The sequence below is a fragment of the Platalea leucorodia genome, assembly GCF_965183815.1.
Source record: "Platalea leucorodia genome assembly, chromosome: 5".
NCBI classification, from domain to species: domain Eukaryota; kingdom Metazoa; phylum Chordata; class Aves; order Pelecaniformes; family Threskiornithidae; genus Platalea; species Platalea leucorodia.
In genome coordinates this window covers 64,772,981-64,793,074 of record NC_138827.1, presented here as the reverse complement: position 1 = coordinate 64,793,074, position 20,094 = coordinate 64,772,981, and the positions used below count along the sequence as shown (strand labels likewise).

At 37.4% G+C, this 20,094-nt stretch overlaps 1 protein-coding gene across 2 annotated transcripts in view; it reads left to right on the top strand.

Moving 5' to 3' along the window:
- The window catches only part of NCKAP1 (NCK associated protein 1), a 63,750-nt gene extending 52,878 nt beyond the window's left edge, over window positions 1-10,872 (top strand). For both annotated transcript variants that reach the window (XM_082312809.1, XM_082312808.1), the window contains exons 28-31: window positions 1,616-1,732; window positions 5,573-5,682; window positions 8,397-8,486; window positions 9,084-10,872. In XM_082312809.1, the coding sequence (XP_082168935.1) occupies window positions 1,616-1,732; window positions 5,573-5,682; window positions 8,397-8,486; window positions 9,084-9,200 (434 nt within the window). In that variant the 3' untranslated portion in view covers window positions 9,201-10,872. The remainder of the gene's footprint in view (window positions 1-1,615; window positions 1,733-5,572; window positions 5,683-8,396; window positions 8,487-9,083) is intronic.
- Window positions 10,873-20,094: the final 9,222 nt, after the last annotated feature.

Genomic DNA, 20,094 nt, shown 5'->3' with positions numbered 1-20,094 from the left:
GAAAGAAGGGGGGGCGGCAAAAAAAAAAATGCACCCAGGCATGGAAGTGTTTAAATTGCTAGGAGGAGACTTTTATATCTTGGGTCCTTGGTGTTCCTTTGATGAACTTCATAAATGGCATAAGAACATGAATTATTTGTGCCTGCTGCCTACTGATGTATTAGCTTGAGAGTCTTTTCAACCACATATGAACTTGTTGACCTAGAAAAGGATAACAAGTAGATGTCGAAGGAGTTTAATAGCTAATGGTGAAAACTACTGTAATTTAAGGACAATGAAAATAGAACTGTGTTGTGAACAGCTATGGACATGATCAGTTCTGTTGTACACATCTGTAACAATCTGTGTCACGTAAGTAGGCATCAGGAGCTGAAATGCCAGCTGAATGCACTTCATGAATTTCACAACATTGTGTTACCAGTGTGTTACACAAGTGTTAACATGGGGCTTACAAGGGGAAACATGGTAAAATAAACACGGTAATGTTCTAACATGTATAGTGCTTCCTCTTACTTGCTTTAAAGCATCACTGTCTAAGCTTTTCAGTTTTGTTTACTCTGGCAGGTTTGAAGGCATGAATTAAGACTCTTAAGTGCTTTTTGACAGTCTTGAGCTTTTTTTCAAATCTTCCTTACTGAGCACTTTATTGCTTTTTTTTTCCCCCCCCTGTGCGTAATGGATAGTTAATGTTATAATCAGATCGTGAATATTTTAAATGCTACCTAAGTTGTTTTTTCTTGCTTTAATAGTAGCTATTTTGGGAGAGGAAAATACAGCTAATTCCAAGGGGCATTTTAATATTCAAACGTCAGTGTCAAGCACAATTTCTTTGTATACCTTAAAAAAAAAAAAAAGTCTGTTTTATATACATCATATGTATAATGTAAGTTTAGGTCTGTCTTTGGAAGATAGCTACTATCTGAAATGGCATTTTAAATAGATTATTTTCATTTTGGTGCAGCTGTGAAATGTTTAAGATGGGTGAACAAGACAGGGAATTTCTGTATGTTTTCATGATGGGTTAGGATCTTGTATTTTGATTCTTACCTTTGCAGTTTGAAGTATTTTGCTTTTCGTAATTCAATTTGTACAGATAAAATTACTGTATTTCACCAACTGTTGACTTTTTTTAAACTAATCTTACGCTAATATGGGGTGATGCTGCTGTTTTTGAAAACGCAAGGTTTTAGCATGAATTGAGGTGAGTGCACATCACCTTCTGCTCGTTTACCAAAGGGAGAGTGCAAGAGAAGCTCTCCTCACCTCAGAGCAATAACTGGATTTACACCATCATGTAAAAATACTATTCTGCTCAGCATATTAAAGTCTTAGTAACTAAATGGTTAGAAGTGATAGGGTGACAGCAGCTTGCCTTCATTCTTGTAGATAACAAACTGGACATTTTGAAGCTCTAACGTGTGTCTTTTGGCAAGACTGACATAATACTCCTCCTTTCACAACACGAACATCGAGTTTATTGTTGTTGGGTTTAAACTGCAGTTTGGTCCAACATTTTATATTCTAAACTACCTGCAGTTGAAAGGAAATATTTTAAGATATTTAAGATATATTAAGAAATATTCTTTTACTTAAAGAACTTTGTTTTTGTTTTTAGAAAACATTAGTCCAGAAGAAGAATACAAAATTGCTTGCCTCCTCATGGTCTTCGTGGCAGTCTCCTTGCCGACTTTGGCTAGTAATGTGATGTCTCAGTATAGCCCCGCCATTGAAGGTAATGTAGAGTCAGCTAAATATTTGCTGTGAATGCTTTCTTCATAATAGTCCCAGTAGTTTCTTGAATACTTTTGCTTTAAATAGTTACTTACATTTTTGTAGTGAACAAAATTTAAAAATCAGTTAGCCCTAATCTAGGAAGATTCTTCTGAAAGTTGCTTTAAAAACATGTACCTTAACTCTTATTTGAGATAACTTTCTATGAAAAATGAGTCTTCTACTTGAGATTTTAAAAGCAGTTCAGATACTGTAGGGGGCAATCTTGTCCTAATATGTGGAATTGCTACAGCATACATTCTACATTAGTGTAAGACTTATGTAATAGTATAGATGTTTTAGTAATCTTTACATTGGCTTCGGGCCACTCATACAAGGTGTCTTTTCTATATTTAATATGCTGTTCATATTACTAAGCATAAAATTTTGAAAACAGAATCTGGAACGTGTAAGCTGTGAACAGAATTATATCTTATACAGTAGTTCAACTTTCTTATTTAAAAAAATAAAAATCTTTGCCTCAAGGAAATTCTTTGCATGTAATCCACAAAAAAAAAGTTCTCTTTCAGAGAAAAAAGTTGGGGGATGGCGGGGAGACTGACAGAACTGTTCCAACACATACAAAACTCACCTTTCAGCTGTTCAAGCTATTTCCTTTGTGATGTGTAGCATGGCTTACATAAAAGATCATGTTTATTCTGTATCCATTTGCTGGGTACAGAGTTTTTTTCTATTTTTCTTTTTTTAAGTTGCATTATTTTTAATCCAGTCAAAATTTAACTGTCAAAGAATGTCTAAACTGACTTCTGAAAATTCAAAGTACCAGGAAAAGACCAAAAATTCTGAAAGCCTTCTGTATCACTTAAGGTGGTATGCAAATCACATTTTTTGAGAGACCCGAGATTGTTGTTTTAAATGGGGTTAATTAACGTTTTCTTCAGTTTTGAGAGGTTAGGGATTTGTTAACTCTAGTTTGATTTTAAACAGATAGTGTAGCCTTTTGCCAATTGTGAAAAAGTTGGATCTCTGATGCAATGAGTAGAACTTGAACATTGATTTTAAAAGTTACGAATTTTAAAGTTAACATTTTTTTCTGATGAATAGGGAGAACAACCGGTAACCCGCAGAGTATTTTCATGTCATCTGCACTCTCATAATATTTCTACTGCTTTTTGCGAGCTTTTTCAAAGTTACGATGGCTGAATGAAAATCTCAGACTATAGGCAAGAGCAGGGAATATCAAATGTGACTGGTAAAGGCATGGGTAGAAACTTGCTTGTTAAAGGACAATCAGGTTGGTTCTCTTAACTCAGTCCAAATGAACTTGCTTATGTGTGTTTAAGACCACACCTCTTAATTATTACTTGTTTATAGTTTCGTAAAAGAAGCCCTCTGGAAGCACTTTCTGCTACCAGTTTCTCCTTCGAAAGCATCTTACCTGCTGTAGAGTCTCAAAACTTACACTACTTGCCAGGGGGACGATACTAAAAGTTTCTAACGGTGATTATATTCTCACATTCACCCCTCTGCAAATTTATTTTGAAGAACGTGAGTCAGGCTAGCTAGAGGTTCTCCAGCAGGTTAGAGCTCGTGCAGGTTTGCCTTCCTCCATTCCCCTTTCTTCCAAGGACTCTCTTAGTCCTCAAGGTCTTAACAGGCTGAAAAAACAGATAATTCTATCTTCTGCCTGTTTTATATGACATAGCTTAAATATTCCAGTTTCTGTGATTTCATTTACGTTCAGTAACTCTTAACATGAAGTCAGACAAAGCCTGTTTCAAAGTGGGTTCTTAAAGTAAGTACAGTTAATAAGATCTCATAAAACTGTGACTGGAGAGAAGTTAAATCTAGAACTCAAATAAGCCCGTATTAGGAGTTGCTACTGATTTTATGAGATGTGGCCTCTGTATTAGTAATTCTTTACTGAGTGGGCTCTTTTTTTTATTGAGAGGAAAAATCTGGGAAAAGGAATATATAAAATATGTTCATTCTACAAAAATAACTGAAAAAACAGAATAGACCTTGCCAGTCCTGCCTTCCTTGCATAATATTACTTTTTCCTGTGTTCTGCCCTCATTGTAGAACATCTGGCTTTAGACACTTAATATAGATGCTATTTCCAGAATGAGAACTTAATAAATGCTGCTTTTTATGAAGCAAATTCCCTGGACAAATCCTGAATTTATCCATCAAGTCACAGATCCGAAGGAGTTTCAGGTTTCTAATATGGCAAGACATACCTCCCAAACACAGACAGTTCTTGGACAGCTTTAGCAACGTCTGTGTTCTCTCTGCCTACTTCAAGATCAAGCTGGTTTCTTCCACTAGCTCTAGATAAAGGCTCAGACTCTAACAGACATTTACTTTTGTTCCCAGTAAGAAATCTGAACTGCTAATCAAATATCAGGCTAATTTGTTGTCTAAAGGCTAGACTAGAACACTCGTCTGCAAGAGACATAGCCTTTTCTAAATACTTGAAACCCGTCGCAGGTTGGAAGAGAACAATTCATCAGCTGAATTCCCTTGCTGATGCTTTTTCTGCAGGCTCTGAGACATAAAAATGAAGGCACTTCAAAAAATCAAGCCACTTCAAAAATAAATATAAACTTAAATCAGCAGAATTAAGAAGAACAGATGTTCTTGACTGATATTCAAGAAAAGTGGTGATCTATTCTTTTTTTTGGACTAGCATATTCATGCAGTGATATTTAATTAAAAAATAGGAGATGGAGTAGGAGACTCTGGGGGCCTGCTGGTGGAGATCCACAGGGATCTTTGCTGGGACCTGTTAGTCATCATATTCATAGACCACCCAGAAGGAGAGTGAAGAAGAGTGAGGTGAGAAAATGTTCATATCATGAAGTTACTGAGGATAATAGAGGAGTAAAGAGCTGCAGGTAGATATTATGACACTGAGTAAATTGTGCAATAAAATGACAGATAAAATTAATTGTCAGTAAGAATAGTAATATGCGTGGGGAAAAAAAATTAATCTTGTGATGTGGAGTGATGGGGTCTAGCTGACCTTGCTATTCAGGCATGATCTTGGAGTTATGATAAATGACTGAGTGAAAAAAAGAGCTCAGTGCTCAGCAATGGTCAAAAAGAATTGGTAAGAATCAGTAGTGTTTGCATGCTTGTATGCTTCTTAACTCCTTCGAAGACCCCGTCCTTTTCATATGCTAGCACTCCCCCAAGATATTTGCCCAGGTGTCTATTAATTTTGTTTTGAAGTGGTAAATTTGACTTAATTTGCCTAGAAGAGATGTCAGGCTTACTGAGGAGCAGTTCTGCTCTGTTTGAAAACTGGTGTCATTTAGTCACCTTCCAGGCCTCTGAAGCCTGGGAGAATTTTAGGCAAGATGTTATGTACAGCAATTAGCAATTCAACAATTTTGTTCTTGAGTTCCTGTAGATCTCTTGGGTGAATGCTGTCTGGGCATGACAACTTGTTCATTTACACAGAGGGGAGAAAAACAGCCAATTAGCTTGAAAAAAAATCCTGCTTGCACATGTCTTTTTAGCCTAGTCGAGTGGTAATACTCTCAAGTTTTGTAGAAGCCAAATAAACTTCCAATATGTTATTCTTCCTTATTTCTAAAAGCCACAGGGACCTTTGTCAGGTTGTTGTGGCTATTACAGCATTCAAAAGGGAGATCTGTACTTCTGGTGGCTTTCCTGATGGCAAGTTCAGAGTACCAGTACTTCGCTCTTGTTGTTTATGATGCTGAAAGTTGATCTTTCATTGTGACAAGTCTGTTCACTCTTTGGTGATATTTTCCAGAGGATACTGTCATTTTCTAACATGATGCTGAGGTAATTTGTATATGTTTTTGTTTAGGGCATTGCAACAACATTCATTGCTTGGCAAAAGCTATCAACCAGATTGCTGCAGCTTTATTTACCATTCACAAGGGGAGCATTGAAGACCGTCTTAAAGAATTTTTGGCCGTATGTATAACTTCATTTCTAGAGCCAGTTCCTCTAAAAAGAGGGGAACTCTCACCCCCTAATGCCCCTCAATCCATCTTTATACATAGTCTAGCTTGCGCAGTGCTGTCATTAAATTATCGACATGTTTGTCATTGCAAGTGTTAGCTTTACAGTGGCAATCAGCCATGAGTAATCTTAATCACAAGGACATACTATAAAGATTTACATTAGTATGGATGAGTATTGATTAACCAACATTTATTCCAATAGCAATATTGCTTCATAATGTTTGTGATGTTAGTTATTTTCCTGTAGTTATACATTGCAGAGAAATGTAAGTTATTGTATAATACAATGTTGATTTTGATTAGGAGAAAATCAGGTGTGGGAAGGTTACTTTTTGAAGTCTAGCAATAAGTTAAAATTTGTATCTTAGCAAGAAAAATATCTATTGACTTCAGGAAGTGTTTTCAAATTCAGGTGGAAAATGTAATATTTATTTAAGATGCAGTGCAATTGATTTTATATAAATCTGGTTTTGGTGCACAAGAGAGAAAAGCATGCTGCTAATACAAGTCTATATGTAGATTGAATTTAGTAGGAGTCCTTTAGCAATAGTCAGCTGTGTGTGACATTGGAAAGTAACAGTACGAAATCAGTACAAGTGTCTCTTTTTTTCAGTATAATCTTTAGTATTTTAGCACATACCATCTCTTACATTGTGTGGCCCATGACTGGAAAAAGAAACGTGTGATGCATATAGAATCAAGATTCTGTCTAGCAGACTTTCTCCCATGATGTGTTGGACTCTTTAGTTTATTTTACTTTTTCGAAGAAGGTAACTCCACGGTGGCTTTTGAGTTGTACCTTCTGACATGTCTGCCTTTCTTAAACACAGTGACTGTCTGATCGCAGTATGTTACAAGGATATTTGGGAAGAGGGATTTTTATGCTTTCGGGGTAGGTTTTGAAGATCAAAGCTTCTGAGATCCTTAGTGATGCTTAGAAAAAAATCAAAAGCCCTTAGGTGGTGGTGATGCATTTTTAAATACATTTTGGTGTGCTGCCCGAGTAGAAATAGAATTTTTAAAGTGTCTCTTAATTAGCCAATACTTGAAGGGAAACTACAGGCTAAAACGGCAGCTTCACTTTAATTTCTAAAAATTACTACTGATTTTGAGTGATTCTTGATTTTTTGCTGTTTGGCCTTGAAATATGAAAAAATATCTCTTTCCCCCTTATTTTAGGTGCCTTGCACACTTACAGGGGTGGGATAATGGTAATTTTCTGTAACTAGAAGTCCAGAGAAATTATTGTTCTTGGTTGTTTTTTTGGGGTTTGTTGTTTGTTTTTCCTTCCTGCCCCCCCCCTTTTTTTTTCCCCTTAAAAAGATCTTTCATTCCTGGAAGTTCATTGCATTTTGTAAAACAGAAAAAATCTTTGGCTTTGACCTTGTCTAATGCAACTGCTGGCTGTAAAAGATGAAAGAGAAATGGTTGTGTCAAGTTGCGTACATTTGACAAGTGAAGGAAACCAGTATAGTTTCATGTGATAAAAACAGTTTTGGTATGAGGTTTGCATTTTTTCAGTGTTTACGAACTGGTTTCAGACCACTGCTTTTACTGCACAGACCATGACTTGATGGTTCAGATATTTTGATAATCTTTCTTTTCTAACACCTTTTATATATCACATACTGTTAGTCTGAAAGAAAAACATTTCTCTTAAGAAGAAAATGTACTGCTGGGGATGACATCCTTTCCTGTCAAAGTTAATTAAATACAGAAAAAACTTACTAGGTTATTTAATACTGATGAGTATGTGCTAAGGTTATTTTGAAGTATGCGCATTCACTTTATGTTACAAATTGATTAATGACAGAATTTGTTCAAGAGGAATCTTGATTTAGATCTTAAAGTTAACATTTTAAGTTAAAATCCATTTCTGGTAAACGTGGTTTAGGCATATTGCCATTGCTTGGTGTGAGCGCAATGTATAATGATGATTATACATCTGAAAGTTGAAAAGAGTTTTTTCAAATTTCTGTAAGGCATGAAAACGTGGCTTATCAATGCATCTGCAAATTAAGTATTTTACTGTATTCTGTTATCCTGAGCTTGTAAATTACAAGTTTCTAGGATATCTTTTACAACTAGTATTGTGGGATTGTTCATGGTCTGATAAAACATCATTCGTTTGCATTTAGGATGACATTTCTTCAATTAAAAATATAGTTTAGGAAATAAAACTTAATTTGTCCTTCTATTGCAAAATGGATATAACTTCAAACAATAAAAACTCCAATCACTTTACATCTTACCAAAATGCAGTAAGTTTTATATGCGTTTTGGGAAGGACAGAGAAAATGAGATCTTGATCCCTTGGACGTTCTGTCATTAATTTCAGTAGACTTTATAATGGTCAACTAATGATTAGAACCAAAAGTTCTTTGCAATAAATTAATTCACTTTTTGTATTAAAATAGCACATATTGCTTATTAAAAACTGCTAGAAATAAAAAAAATGGCTCACTGAGACTAAAGCCCAGTGATGATCTGTACGTTCAGGATTATTTAACTTTCCTTTGTAGTTATTAGTACACTGCAGTTGTCTATTGATTTCTCCAGAAAGGTTTTGTGTGTGTATGTGTGTGTGTGCGCGCGCGTGTAGCAAAATAGCAGAAGTCAATGCATTGTTTTATTTATTGCTTTGAAATACTCATTTTTATATAGCTTGCATCGTCTAGTCTGCTGAAGATTGGCCAGGAGACGGACAAAACTACTACAAGGAACAGAGAATCTGTTTACCTACTACTAGACATGGTAAGCTTCTGTCTGTTTTATGGAGTAGGCTCCCCAGTGCGTCATTCAATAAGGGGGTTTTGAGTGTCACCTTGTGTGTTGTAGCTCATCAACCAGCAGAAACAATTTTTTATGTCATTCTTTCTGGCATTCTGATGTCGGAAATTAATTTTTTTCATTCCCCCAACACACACACACACATTTTTACCATAGTGCTTTGTTGCCTAGAGCATTGTATCACATTGTTCCGATCATTTTCATTGATCATTTAGTACTTACTATATTAAAATGAAATTTCACATTAAAGAAGCACTGTTCAGAGTGTTCAGAAAATCCTCCCCGATCAGAGGTTTTCTTTCAGTATTCTGTACCTTTTGGAAGTGGCAGGAGTGCTATATGACTATATATATATAGGAAAGCTAAATGACTAGCATTGAGAAGTGGTGAGTTCATAGCAACGTGTTTCTCCCCAACATTTAAATTTTGTATTATTTCTTTTTGCTATGAAATACGTGAGTGGTGTTGTGGTGCAGACCAGAAGTATTTCTGTGAAATAGATTAGCAGCAGCAGGCAGTAGAAGGTGTTCTGCAAAACCTTGTGTTTCTGGTATTTTTCAGATTGTGCAGGAGTCTCCATTCCTGACAATGGATCTCTTGGAGTCTTGTTTCCCTTATGTCTTGCTGAGAAATGCATACCATGCTGTCTACAAACAAAGTGTCACATCCTCTGCCTAAGTATCTACTTACTGGAGATAAGACATAGCACGCATCTATGTGCCCTCAGTTTTTTATCTGTAAACTGTGGAGCTATTTTACTTTATGGCCTGATGAACAGTTTTGTGGATTATAAACTTTTTCCATAAAGTTGTATTTCTGATCAGTGGTTTCTTAATATGGTTGTACTACAATATAAGCTTGGTTGATTTTAGGTTGCACATTCATGGAAAATCTTTTTTTTTTTCCTCATTCCTTCTTTTTTTTTTTTTTTTTTTTTTTTTTTTTTTTACACTTTAGAGCATCGGTTATATTTCAAAAATACTACTTCTGCTATATGTTTTTGATATTGATCATGCAGAACAAAAATTGCTTGTTTATTTCCCAGAAGAAAAAATGTATTTAGTGATTATTTTAGATAGTGTAGCTTTCATCTGTGTGTAAATTATTTCATATAGGGAGAGTTATAATCTTGTACCTATTGTTCTTATTGAAAACAAATATTGGATGTGCATTTCTGTGAAGTAATTACAGCATTTCTAGTTTTATTTTGAAACATTCACCAATCTACGTACTATGACACTATCTAACATTAAAAATGTTATAGGACTGCTTATCCTTCAGACAGAGATCCTCTCCCGATACTCTTATTAAACAACAGCAAGTGGTGTTGTTTGTATAAAGCATAGTGGAAATTTTTTTTAAACTAACTTCTGTGGTGCCCTGTTGGCATTAACACTACCATTGTACCCTGCTGTATAATAAACATTCTTACACATTTATCACATGTTGATAAAATGTTAGCCCTTAACCACTTTTTATATGTTTTAAATTTTTGAAATTCAAGTGTACCTTCCATAACATACAATAAACACTAGACTGTATTATCTGTAGGTGAATTATTTTTAATATAAATGTTATCCTGGTATTTTAAGCTTAAACTGTGCTGTTGTGCATTGATTTACATCTCACAGTTCATTAAATATCAATCCTTAGAGCTTTTATGTGAAGACTTCTTTTAATCCTTCACCTTTTGGCTTCTGCGATAGTGAATCTTGTAAAAAGTTGGAAGAAGGAATGAAAAACAATGTAAAAAGTGTCAGTTTAGCGCCATTATCCTTTGAATCTTAATTTTACATAATAAAGCGAGAAAAGCATTTATGTAGTACGTAGCAATGCCAGTTGTACCCATAGAAATAAGTGTATTGTTAAAGTATAAAACTTGAAATAATCATAAAACAGGAGAGTGTTGCTAAAACCGTAACATCAGACATTACTGAGACAGATGTATAATAGGCCTTTTTTTTATCAATCGTGCAAATTGGCATGCAGGATAGCATTGGCTCATTCAGCCTGAAAGCTGACCAGATGGTTGTGCTCTTTAATCCACAGCATATAAAAGCTATGTGTTTCTCAACAGGCTCTGGACATTGTATAGAGCCCCTGTTCTTGATGCAACTTATGTGCATGCTGGTAACTTTTTCTATTATGAAAGAGCTGTTGTGTGCTCAGTTACAATAGCTTCCTCTGTCCAGAGGAAAAAAGTACTGGAATAAAATTGTCCTAAGGAAGTAAGACAGTACATCTATATTTTTCCTAATTATGCATTTTATGTTATAACCATGGAACTGTTTTTAAATTGATAATTTAGTACCATAACGAATAAGTTTGTTCATAAAGAAGTTAGGTTGAATGCGAGACTTAAGAGTTCTATTCTGTAATATTTACAATCTAATACGTTCAAATGTCTTGATTTTAATTATGATTTTGATTGTAATGTAGCCTTTTGTGGAAGAATAATGCCTATCTTGAAGACTGACTCTTGAAAAACTCAAGTTTAAGAAATAACCTATTTTGTGTCTTTAATCTTTTGAAGTACAAAGCAATTGTATTTGGTTGTTGACCTCAGATCCCTGTCAGCTTTCCACTGTCTGAGGTGTTACTGAACTAGGCCTAGAAAATAGGTAATCTCTGACAAACCGATGACGAGTGCAGTATCTCTGCAAGAAGCTACTTCTGACGCAGTTGGATTAGATTTAGTCGTGAACCTTTTAGACTCAGTAGTTTCTGTGGGAGCCCTCGCACGATTGCGCTGTGCTGTCTGGCACACAAATGCCTGAGTTGATGCCTTTTTAACTACCCTTCCTGCGAGAACTTGGAGCAAGCTCAGAACCAAACCAAAAAAATGGGGAATTTGGGAAAGAATTATGTGGACTCATCCACGCATTGGTTGGGTTTTGGAGTGTTTTTTGGAGGGGTTTTGGGTGGGGGTGGGAGGGTGTCCTTGCTTGCTGTATTTCTATTCTTTCTGGTCTCAGCTGAGCTACCACAAAGCTATTTAGGGTTCAGCCTGCTTGTGGAAGGCAGAGCACATCAAGCATAGTCCTCAAGGCAACCTGTGTCCATGCACAACACAAACCATAAGCCTGTCAAACCAAGTTCGTTGGGGAAGAAGGTAGAGAAAGAATTCTTCCTCTGGAGCCAGCAACGCCATGTCCACAACTTAGTAAGTTCAACTGTCGACATTGTATATTGAGTCATCTCAGGTGGCCTTTTGTGCATTTCCAGAAGTGTTTGTAATTCCTGAAGCATGAAGCACAGGCGGCTGAGCTGGTCCCATATGGAGCCAGTTTGGATCAAATGTCTAATTCGCGGGGGAGGGCTCTGCCTCATGTGAGAGAGAGCATGGAAGAAGAATGTCTTGTTGCTGCCCAGAAAACTATTTTTATAATTTAAAAAGATGTGTCCATCAGGAAAAAAGATTACCATTAAAAACAAGGGCAACTGTTAAACCTCTTTTGCTGTAGCAATTTGTTTTCTAGATAGGAAAAGGAATTGGTAACCAAACTTGACACTTGGAGTATACTAGTTCTGATGCGCTGGAGAATGGCATTCTCCCCAGAAAATGTTGAAATGAGGCCGGTGATTTGAGGAAAGATATGAGCCTTCTTCAGCAGGTCATCATGGGCTTGTATGACTTCAGAGCTTATTCATTCCAGATTCAAGAATTCTCAACCATAAGTAAATACGCCTTGCCTCTAAATTGTATTTTTGCCAAAAGTTTCCCTGGTCCTGGGATTCAGCATTGTGATTCATACTAAAGAGTGAACTCTCAGTTACTTACCAGTAACTATTGTAAATTCTGTAAGTACGAGTATGTCTGAACTAACGCTGTAACGTTTTTTAGATGAATTGCTCTGTCAGGCTGAACCAACTCAAAGCTAGGTTTATAGGTGCAGCCAATTATCCTGTTGAATGAATAAAAGAGTTTTTTAGACATAGGCTTCAGATTGTTTTCATCTTCAAATTCAAGCATCTTTAAACTCTGTAATACATTTTGGATACTATAGAAGTTTCACTACTAAACTTGGCTGATAAATTAAGGATTGAATGAATACAGGGAAACCGCTTTGATTTCAATCCTTGTGGCTGGCTGTGGCAAAGCATGGTAATTTAAATGACAGCTACACACATTTGATTTGGTTTCATGGATGAGGACCACTGTTTCCAGTGTTGTCAAATAACCAGTTTTCAAAAAAACCTAAAGTTCTGCCTATTTTTTCTTTAAGGACAATTTTTGAATCATTTTTATGATAAAGGTAAATCTTCCCCTGAAATGACAAAAGTTTTGTACTTGAATTGGCCACTCCTTGTATGCTGTTGCTATTTGTCATGTTATAAAGTCTGTAAATATTTGTACTAACACATAACAAAATCAAAATGGCCCCCGACCTGTGTCCAAAACTGTATCTAATTTGCTATTAGTCATGCTGTTTCTAGTACTACTAGGTCAAAACGACCTGCTCACTGGATGTAATGTCAGTGTGTCTTACACGATTCAGTCATAGAAAATGTTGGTATTAAAATCAGAATGAAAAGCGTATGTTGAGCTTAGCGTAAAGCAAGGGGATTTGAATAGTTTCTTGTGTAGACTTTCAGGCTATTGCCTTGTTCATGATAACAGTAATCTTAGAGTGCCTCCTCACAAATAATGAAGGTCAATAATAAAAAATGATACTGACACCTGTGTGAGTACAGGTACGAGCTGCAAAGCTATTACAGCTGAATATTTAAAACCCTGATACTAGTAAATCCAGTTCAGGTTCAGTGTCCATTAACAACATAATTTTGTATCTTGTCAGTACTCACTGCAGGTTGCGACCGGAAGATGGGGAAGGCATTACCACAGGTTACCTGCAAACTCGACTGCTCTTGCCCTCCCTGCCCTTGCCGTTAGCCTTTGAGTTTGGCTAAATTTGAGGTAAACTCGATGGGCAGCCAGCACAGAGAACAGACGACTTGCATTTGGCAAGAGCAGTATTATTTCTAAATACAAATTAAATGATAATCTGTTTAATAATAGCAAGGACACAATAGCAACAACAACGAAACCATTCCTTGCATAGGCATACAAAGGAAAGAGAAGTAAAACTAAGAATGCACTGTAAATTAACCTTATGCTAATTATGATGATACAAAAGAGGAGTGAAAAGAAAAGTGAGGTAAGAGGGGAATTGAAAGTGGTTGTCACAGAGTGTTCAGAGAAGTTGGGAAAGACATTACTCGGTTACTCTGAGTCCATTTTGTAACTCTGAAGTCTTATTTGACACTTCATGGATTAAATTGTAGATTTAATTGCATCTCTACATTGTATCTCACAGACTTCAGAACTGCATTTAAAAATCTCAACTGAGGCGTCATCTCTTTTCCACTCTGCGCATGAAGCAAACCTGTCCAGCTTTAGGATCATTTGTAAGTAAAGGATGCCTGAAAGTGTAAAATTTGGAGGCATCTTAGTATGAGCACGTGTTTGTCAAGACTGAGCCAGCAGAACTGGATAGGAACATCTCGTATGCCTGTTACAGTGAAACCCTGAAGACAGTCTGTGCTGTTGGGATTTCGTTCCATTTATGTCTTTAAAGTGGAAGATGTCAGGAATGATGTTTAGTGTTACAATGAGATCAGGTAAGTGAAAGAGTTCATCTCAGCAGTTTATTATTTTGGATAACAAAGCATTTCAAAGGGCCAAAAAGCAGCTGAGAAAATAGGCTGAGCCTGTGACACTTGCTTTAGAAGTGACTTTATTAGGGAAATAATTGCACCACTATTTTCATAGCAATTTTTGCTTGAATGCGAAGAAAACGTGAACTTTTATCTAGTAAAAGCTCAGAGGAAAACCATAGCGACAAGACAGTAACGTGCATTTGAATTTTATCATATCATGCTAATTGTTTGCTGGCTAATCAGTGGTGGCACAGGCAACGGTTGAAAGTGGTCACAGTCATTTGCGAAGGGGTGTGTGGAATCAGAGTTCATTTGGTTTTAAATACGTCTCTTCAGCTGGTGGAAATGGACCCCGTCCTGTGGATTTTGTTGGCTGAGCTGACACTTAGCGTAGTTGCAATAGGTATCACATGCTTTTAAAGAAGGATCCTGGAACATTTCAAACCAACATCACCTTGGAGCTTCTCAAAATCCCAGTTACTGGAAGAAGATCCAAGCAGTAAAAAAGAAGTTGTGTATCGATACTGTAGTTTTGCAGGTAGGTGATGGGGGCAAAGAACAGCAAGTCAGGGCATAGCCTCTGGCATAATGTTGAGGTGCCTAGACCTCAACTTCTAGGTCTATGTGCTGTTAAGCTCTCAGTGACCCTAGTGTGAAGGGGGAGAATGAAATTAAAGCCAGTGATAACCACTGAGGACCATTTTAAAACCACCATATACGCTGCTTGAATCAAGTGGCGTGGAGCTGTGGGAGCGTGGGTGGTTTGCAAAAGCATTGGAGCTGAGATGCAAAGCAGGCGATGCCCCTGCTGCCTTCTCCCTAAGGAAAGCTACCAATAAAAAATCCTGTGGTACTGGAAAATGTCTTTTTCTAAACTTGTATTCTAATGATTCCAGCATGGTGACCGACAGCCCTGCAAATAGAGGACAGGCTCATCGGGTATTTAATTAGTCCTTAGTGAGCAGGTAAAATACGCAAGCTTTTCTAAGTCACAAAACCTTGATCAAGTTTATTCCTGCCCAGTTAAACTGGCAAACGTTTGTGTGTACGCTTGTGAGCTATACTGCTAAAAAAGGATTAGTGTTTCCAATTTTAGTAAGCAAGCCTGTGGCTTTGGGGAGAGGAAAAAAGCAGCATTGTTGTATGAACAGTCTATAAATGTGGGGGGAAAAAAAACCCTAGCCTGAGAAAAGCTTGTTGGGAGGTTAGTTTTATGGATCTTGTTAAAGAAATACTAGGGGAGGGATAGCGAAATGGCCACACTTAAAACCTGTAAATATTTTCTGGAAAAATGCCACTAGCTTTTTCTGTTGGTATTAGTTGAGCTATGGAAGTTTGTTGAGTAGAGAAGTAAAGCAACTTTAAAACATTTAGTAATCAACAGTGTCATCCCATTATTTCACCTTTTTTATTATTTTTTTAGTTAAAAAACATTCTTAATATCAGGGAACTGGAGGAAGATAAACATGTTAATAAATTCCTGGGCATGATTTTTATTCTGCCACCACGAAAGTATGTGTGGGATTAAGAACTATGATCTGAAAGTCCCAAAGTTCCCAAAATACCCAAATCACTTTTTTTTTTTTTTTTTTTTTTTTTTTTTTTTGTGGGCGAGCTTTAGCATGTGCCCAGTGCATACTTTGTCCAGTGACTTAGATTCACTTCATACTAAATGCTGTGGGCTGCTGCAAAGGGCTAAAAGATCTGGTGAGCAAGGAAAGGGTTCTGCAAAAAACCCAAGATTTTCGAAGGGACTGGGCACTTACTTTAGTCTAGGCTGTGGATTATGTTGTTGTGTAATTGCTTCGCACTTAAATGACATTGTGGTATTTGTGCTTCTAAACCACCAGCTCTTCCTTAATTTTTGTGAATCTTTCTATACCTATTTTCTGCCCTTGTTACTCTCTCTCACAGAAGTAAAAATAAATCGGCAAAACATGAACGCTCTCCTGAAGTCACAGCAGCGGCTGCAGCCTCAGCAACTGCCCAGTTTTAAAACCTTTCAGTAAATCAGAAATGGGACAAGAAACTGAGTTGTGAAGTTAAAAATAAGCATGGAGGAGCTACTCATCTGGAAGGCATCATCGGCTGTGCATGCTTACTGCTGTAAGGGGTCTGATGGAGCAAGGGTGCAATCGAGGCGTACACGTAAGGCAACTGGGAATCTTAACCTGGCAGAGTTAAAAACTTCTGCGAGCGCGGGTTGACTTCTTAAAATGAAACTTTTTATAGGATTAGATTTCACAGTTTTCGGCTTTCTAGACCATCTGCTGTTTGTGTGGCTCGCAAGTGTGTTAGTAAAAGCTCTCACGAAAGGTAATGTTTCTTTTCCTAAACTTGCTGAGGTTCCCATACAGAGCCCTTTGTGATCCCACCAGTAATTGCTAAAAACATGAGTAAAATACACACAAACTGTGTTGGCTTCTATTTATAGGTAATACTTGATCCTAGGGCACGTCAAACTCAATCAGCTCCCACTGAAATTGGCGGTGAGTCTGAGTTTCAGCACCTGGCGATATTAGGCTGTTACTGTAAAACTCAACTGTTTGTGCAGGGCCTATTTTTAGGCACAGGTGTGATTTTCGTACTTAATACTGCTGGGTGCTGCTAATAAATCTGGGTAAGCAGGAGCAGAGGCAGACTCGGGCCATGCAAACGGAGAGGCTGTAAATCTGAAATAGTAAATTTATGGTTTAACAAAATTAAATTCTGAGTGGTTATGGCCTTTGAGCTAGGCATCTCAAATTAATTTCTTCAGGGGCCAGACTAGAAATGCTGCGTAATGTATATGGTATTATAGAGCTTTGCAAGTTTTTTTTGTCTTAAACGCTCCGTCTGGAGGCGATTATAACTCAGAGAGCGTTCAGTGGATTCTGTTGTGTATGGCCCACAGTGGGAGGGAAGGATGTGTTTTTTCATTATCTGCACGATCATCGTAATAGAGTATAGCAATTTGTTGCGTTAGAATAACGAACTGAATGCATATTTAAATTGAACATCTGTACATAATACTACCACAGAGGCTATCTAGCATTCATAAATACTTGAGCAATAGTTTAAAAGAAAAATTGTACGCTGGGACGTGAAGCAGAGGAGCATGCTCCCTGGTGTCCCCTCTGGTGCAGCAGCAGGTTTCCAAAGAACTGCCTTCAGGACATGAACTATGTTTCAATCAGTAAAGTTAAGAGACTGTAGATGGTTGTTCTTCATCTTTGCACTGGGGAGTTGCTGTATTAACACAGACTGATGAGGAACAGTGGAACGAAATGAAACTGGAGCTACTTTGCTCTGAAACGCAGGCAAATGCTTTCCCAGTCTTAAGTCTACAAGCCCGAGTGCTATCCAAGCTGACTGTGCTTTGAGTGTGTGATCAGCTCAGCTCCCTTTTGCTGTTTTCTTAATATTTTCCAGAATGTAAATTGATTTTGCAAGTATTTAGACAAACATGTTAGTCTTGCAGCACTCGCAGTACTGTTATCGGAAGGGGGACCTTTATGGAACTGGGGACAAAGTTTCTGTTCTTCATGCCTCCGAAAAATAGGCTCCTCTCACATTTCTCAGTTTTAAGTACCTGTTGGATGCTTTTGCCTTATTTTCCCATGTTTTTGGTGATAAACTTGCATGACTGTGAAAACATTCCGATTATCTTCATATGAGCTCTTCAGTGGAAACAGAGAGCTGTATATATGGTGATATATAGGAAAAAGTACTTCTGCTTTTCTGTATTTTGAAATGTGAAAACATCGTTCTGAATGTGATCACAGGCTTTAGGCAATTCATTTACAAAGAAGAGAGAATTACAGTGGACATGATGTTTAGATGATTTTAAAGATTTGGAACAATAAAAAGCTCTCTGATATTAATTTTTAATTTTGTGCAGTGGTCACAAATTTGAGCAGCTATAGATTATAGATAGAAAGCATTTATTGCCTCTGAATTTAAGATGTGCTCTCCCAAAGGAAAAGATGGAAGTTCCATCCATTGCTTTACTTGAATGTGCACTTAATGCTTGCACAACCCAGGGATGAGGAAAGTTGCGGACATCATAATTCCAGCTAAACAAGAAACAGGAGCAGTTCTCTTTCCACTGGCATCTCTTGTGCTCAGATTTGCACAATATATCCACTACTGCACTTAAAAATGAACTGGGAGGATTGTCAGAGGAGGATTGCAAAGATGGTTCCAAAGAAGGTTCAGCTTTTTGTCTTCTGCTCTAAGTCTCTTCAGCATGGCTGAGTGTTTTGAAAAGCACTAAATCGTTTGCAATAAATCTGGCTGTGCTTTTCTGCAGAAACACAATACGAGTTCCAACATCCAGGTGGAAAAGCAGCATTGCAGGTAGCAAAATTCAGTACCGAGAAGCTGTAAGCCCTGACATGGCCACAAAAATCTGGGAAAATCCCAAGCAGCAAACAAATTCACCCTGCAAAATGAGACTTCTATGGGAGATGTATATGAGTGCGTGTCTGTGTTGATAGACTGAAAGCCTACAATAGGCAATATTAAACAGAATGGCTATTGGCATCATTCTGTCTCTGAAATGCATGTTAGTTGGGCTTCTTGGTGTTTAAAGATAAAGCAGCATATTTTCCTAGCCATACTATTAATTTTACCAGTAACCCAGGATGCAAAACATTGGGTGAATAGGTTTTTTTGCTGCGATCTCAAGAAGACAGGGAATGTGAGCAAATATTAATGCGAAAAAATTTATTCTAGGAGGCATGCAGACCCTGAGGCCATGGGATAGTCAATAATGAGTTCTCTAATAAAAAACAGTCCCAAAAATTACCAGTCTGAAAGAGACTGCATTAAAAGAACCTTTTCTTCTTCCTTGCTACTTCCAAGTCATCTCTGTAGAGGCTTGAAAGATTATTAAAATAAGTTAATAGTCCCCTGTGTTTTGTCTACCTGAGGAAGCTGAAACAAGACCCTGGCTGGAACAGGAAATGTACAATAAATCCCATTTTTATGACTCTGTAAGTCAATGATTTTATGGTTTTAGTACCAGCAGTGTAAGAAGTATTTTAGGGGTTTGGTTTTGGTGAGTTTCTTGGTTCTTTCTGGTTTGTGATTTTGTGTTTGTTTCTTTAAGGCAGTGTACATAAGCAAATTAAATTGTATGCAATCCTGAGATTGCTATAGAAAGGTTCAGGAAAGCGAAAAGTTGTTCTGAAGAAGTATTTTTATCGCAGCTAGTTTTCTTCTTAGGAACAGTCTGAATAGATATGGGCATGCTTGCACTTTTTTTCAGTTGGAATGGGCAGGAGCAGACTATAAAACATAGCACTTGGTTTATAAACAGCAGCCCACTGGGCGCTTGGGCAGCCTGAACCAGTAAGAGGATGGGAAGCCCACCAAGCAGAGGACAGGCTTGTGTCTTCTCTGAACACTGCCGCAGGTTGCTGGTCTGAAGGGTCTGGCAGAACATGCAAACTGAAGGGGAAAAGGTGACTTGGAATAATGTCACCTAGAGCTTTCAGCCTAACGCAAGCTGTTCCCTACCAGTGCCAATGGGGTTTATGGTATCTAAAATATAAATGTGCCATGCAACATGGGCCCTTTAGTTGTTAGACCGGGAAAAAGGACACATCTGTTCTGCATTTTTTTTTCCTGATCTTTGCTCTAATTTTCCCTTTCTGAATTTCACCTCTTCCTTGTTAGTTTTAGGCATGTACTCATTTCTCAACAGGTTGTAATGGACTGTGGAGTTACACACATCCACAGTATCTACTTAATGTCATTTCTCTTAGAAATGTAAATACAGATTCGTTGATCTGCTGAACTCTGCCCCAAGCCAGAGTAGATGCTACCTGGTTTGAGCTGGGCTCTCGTCCTCCCTGTGCCTCCTCTGGCCTATAAACGCCCTCTGCCTCATAGAGATAAGCTGCTGGGATGTCTATATGGGGATGTT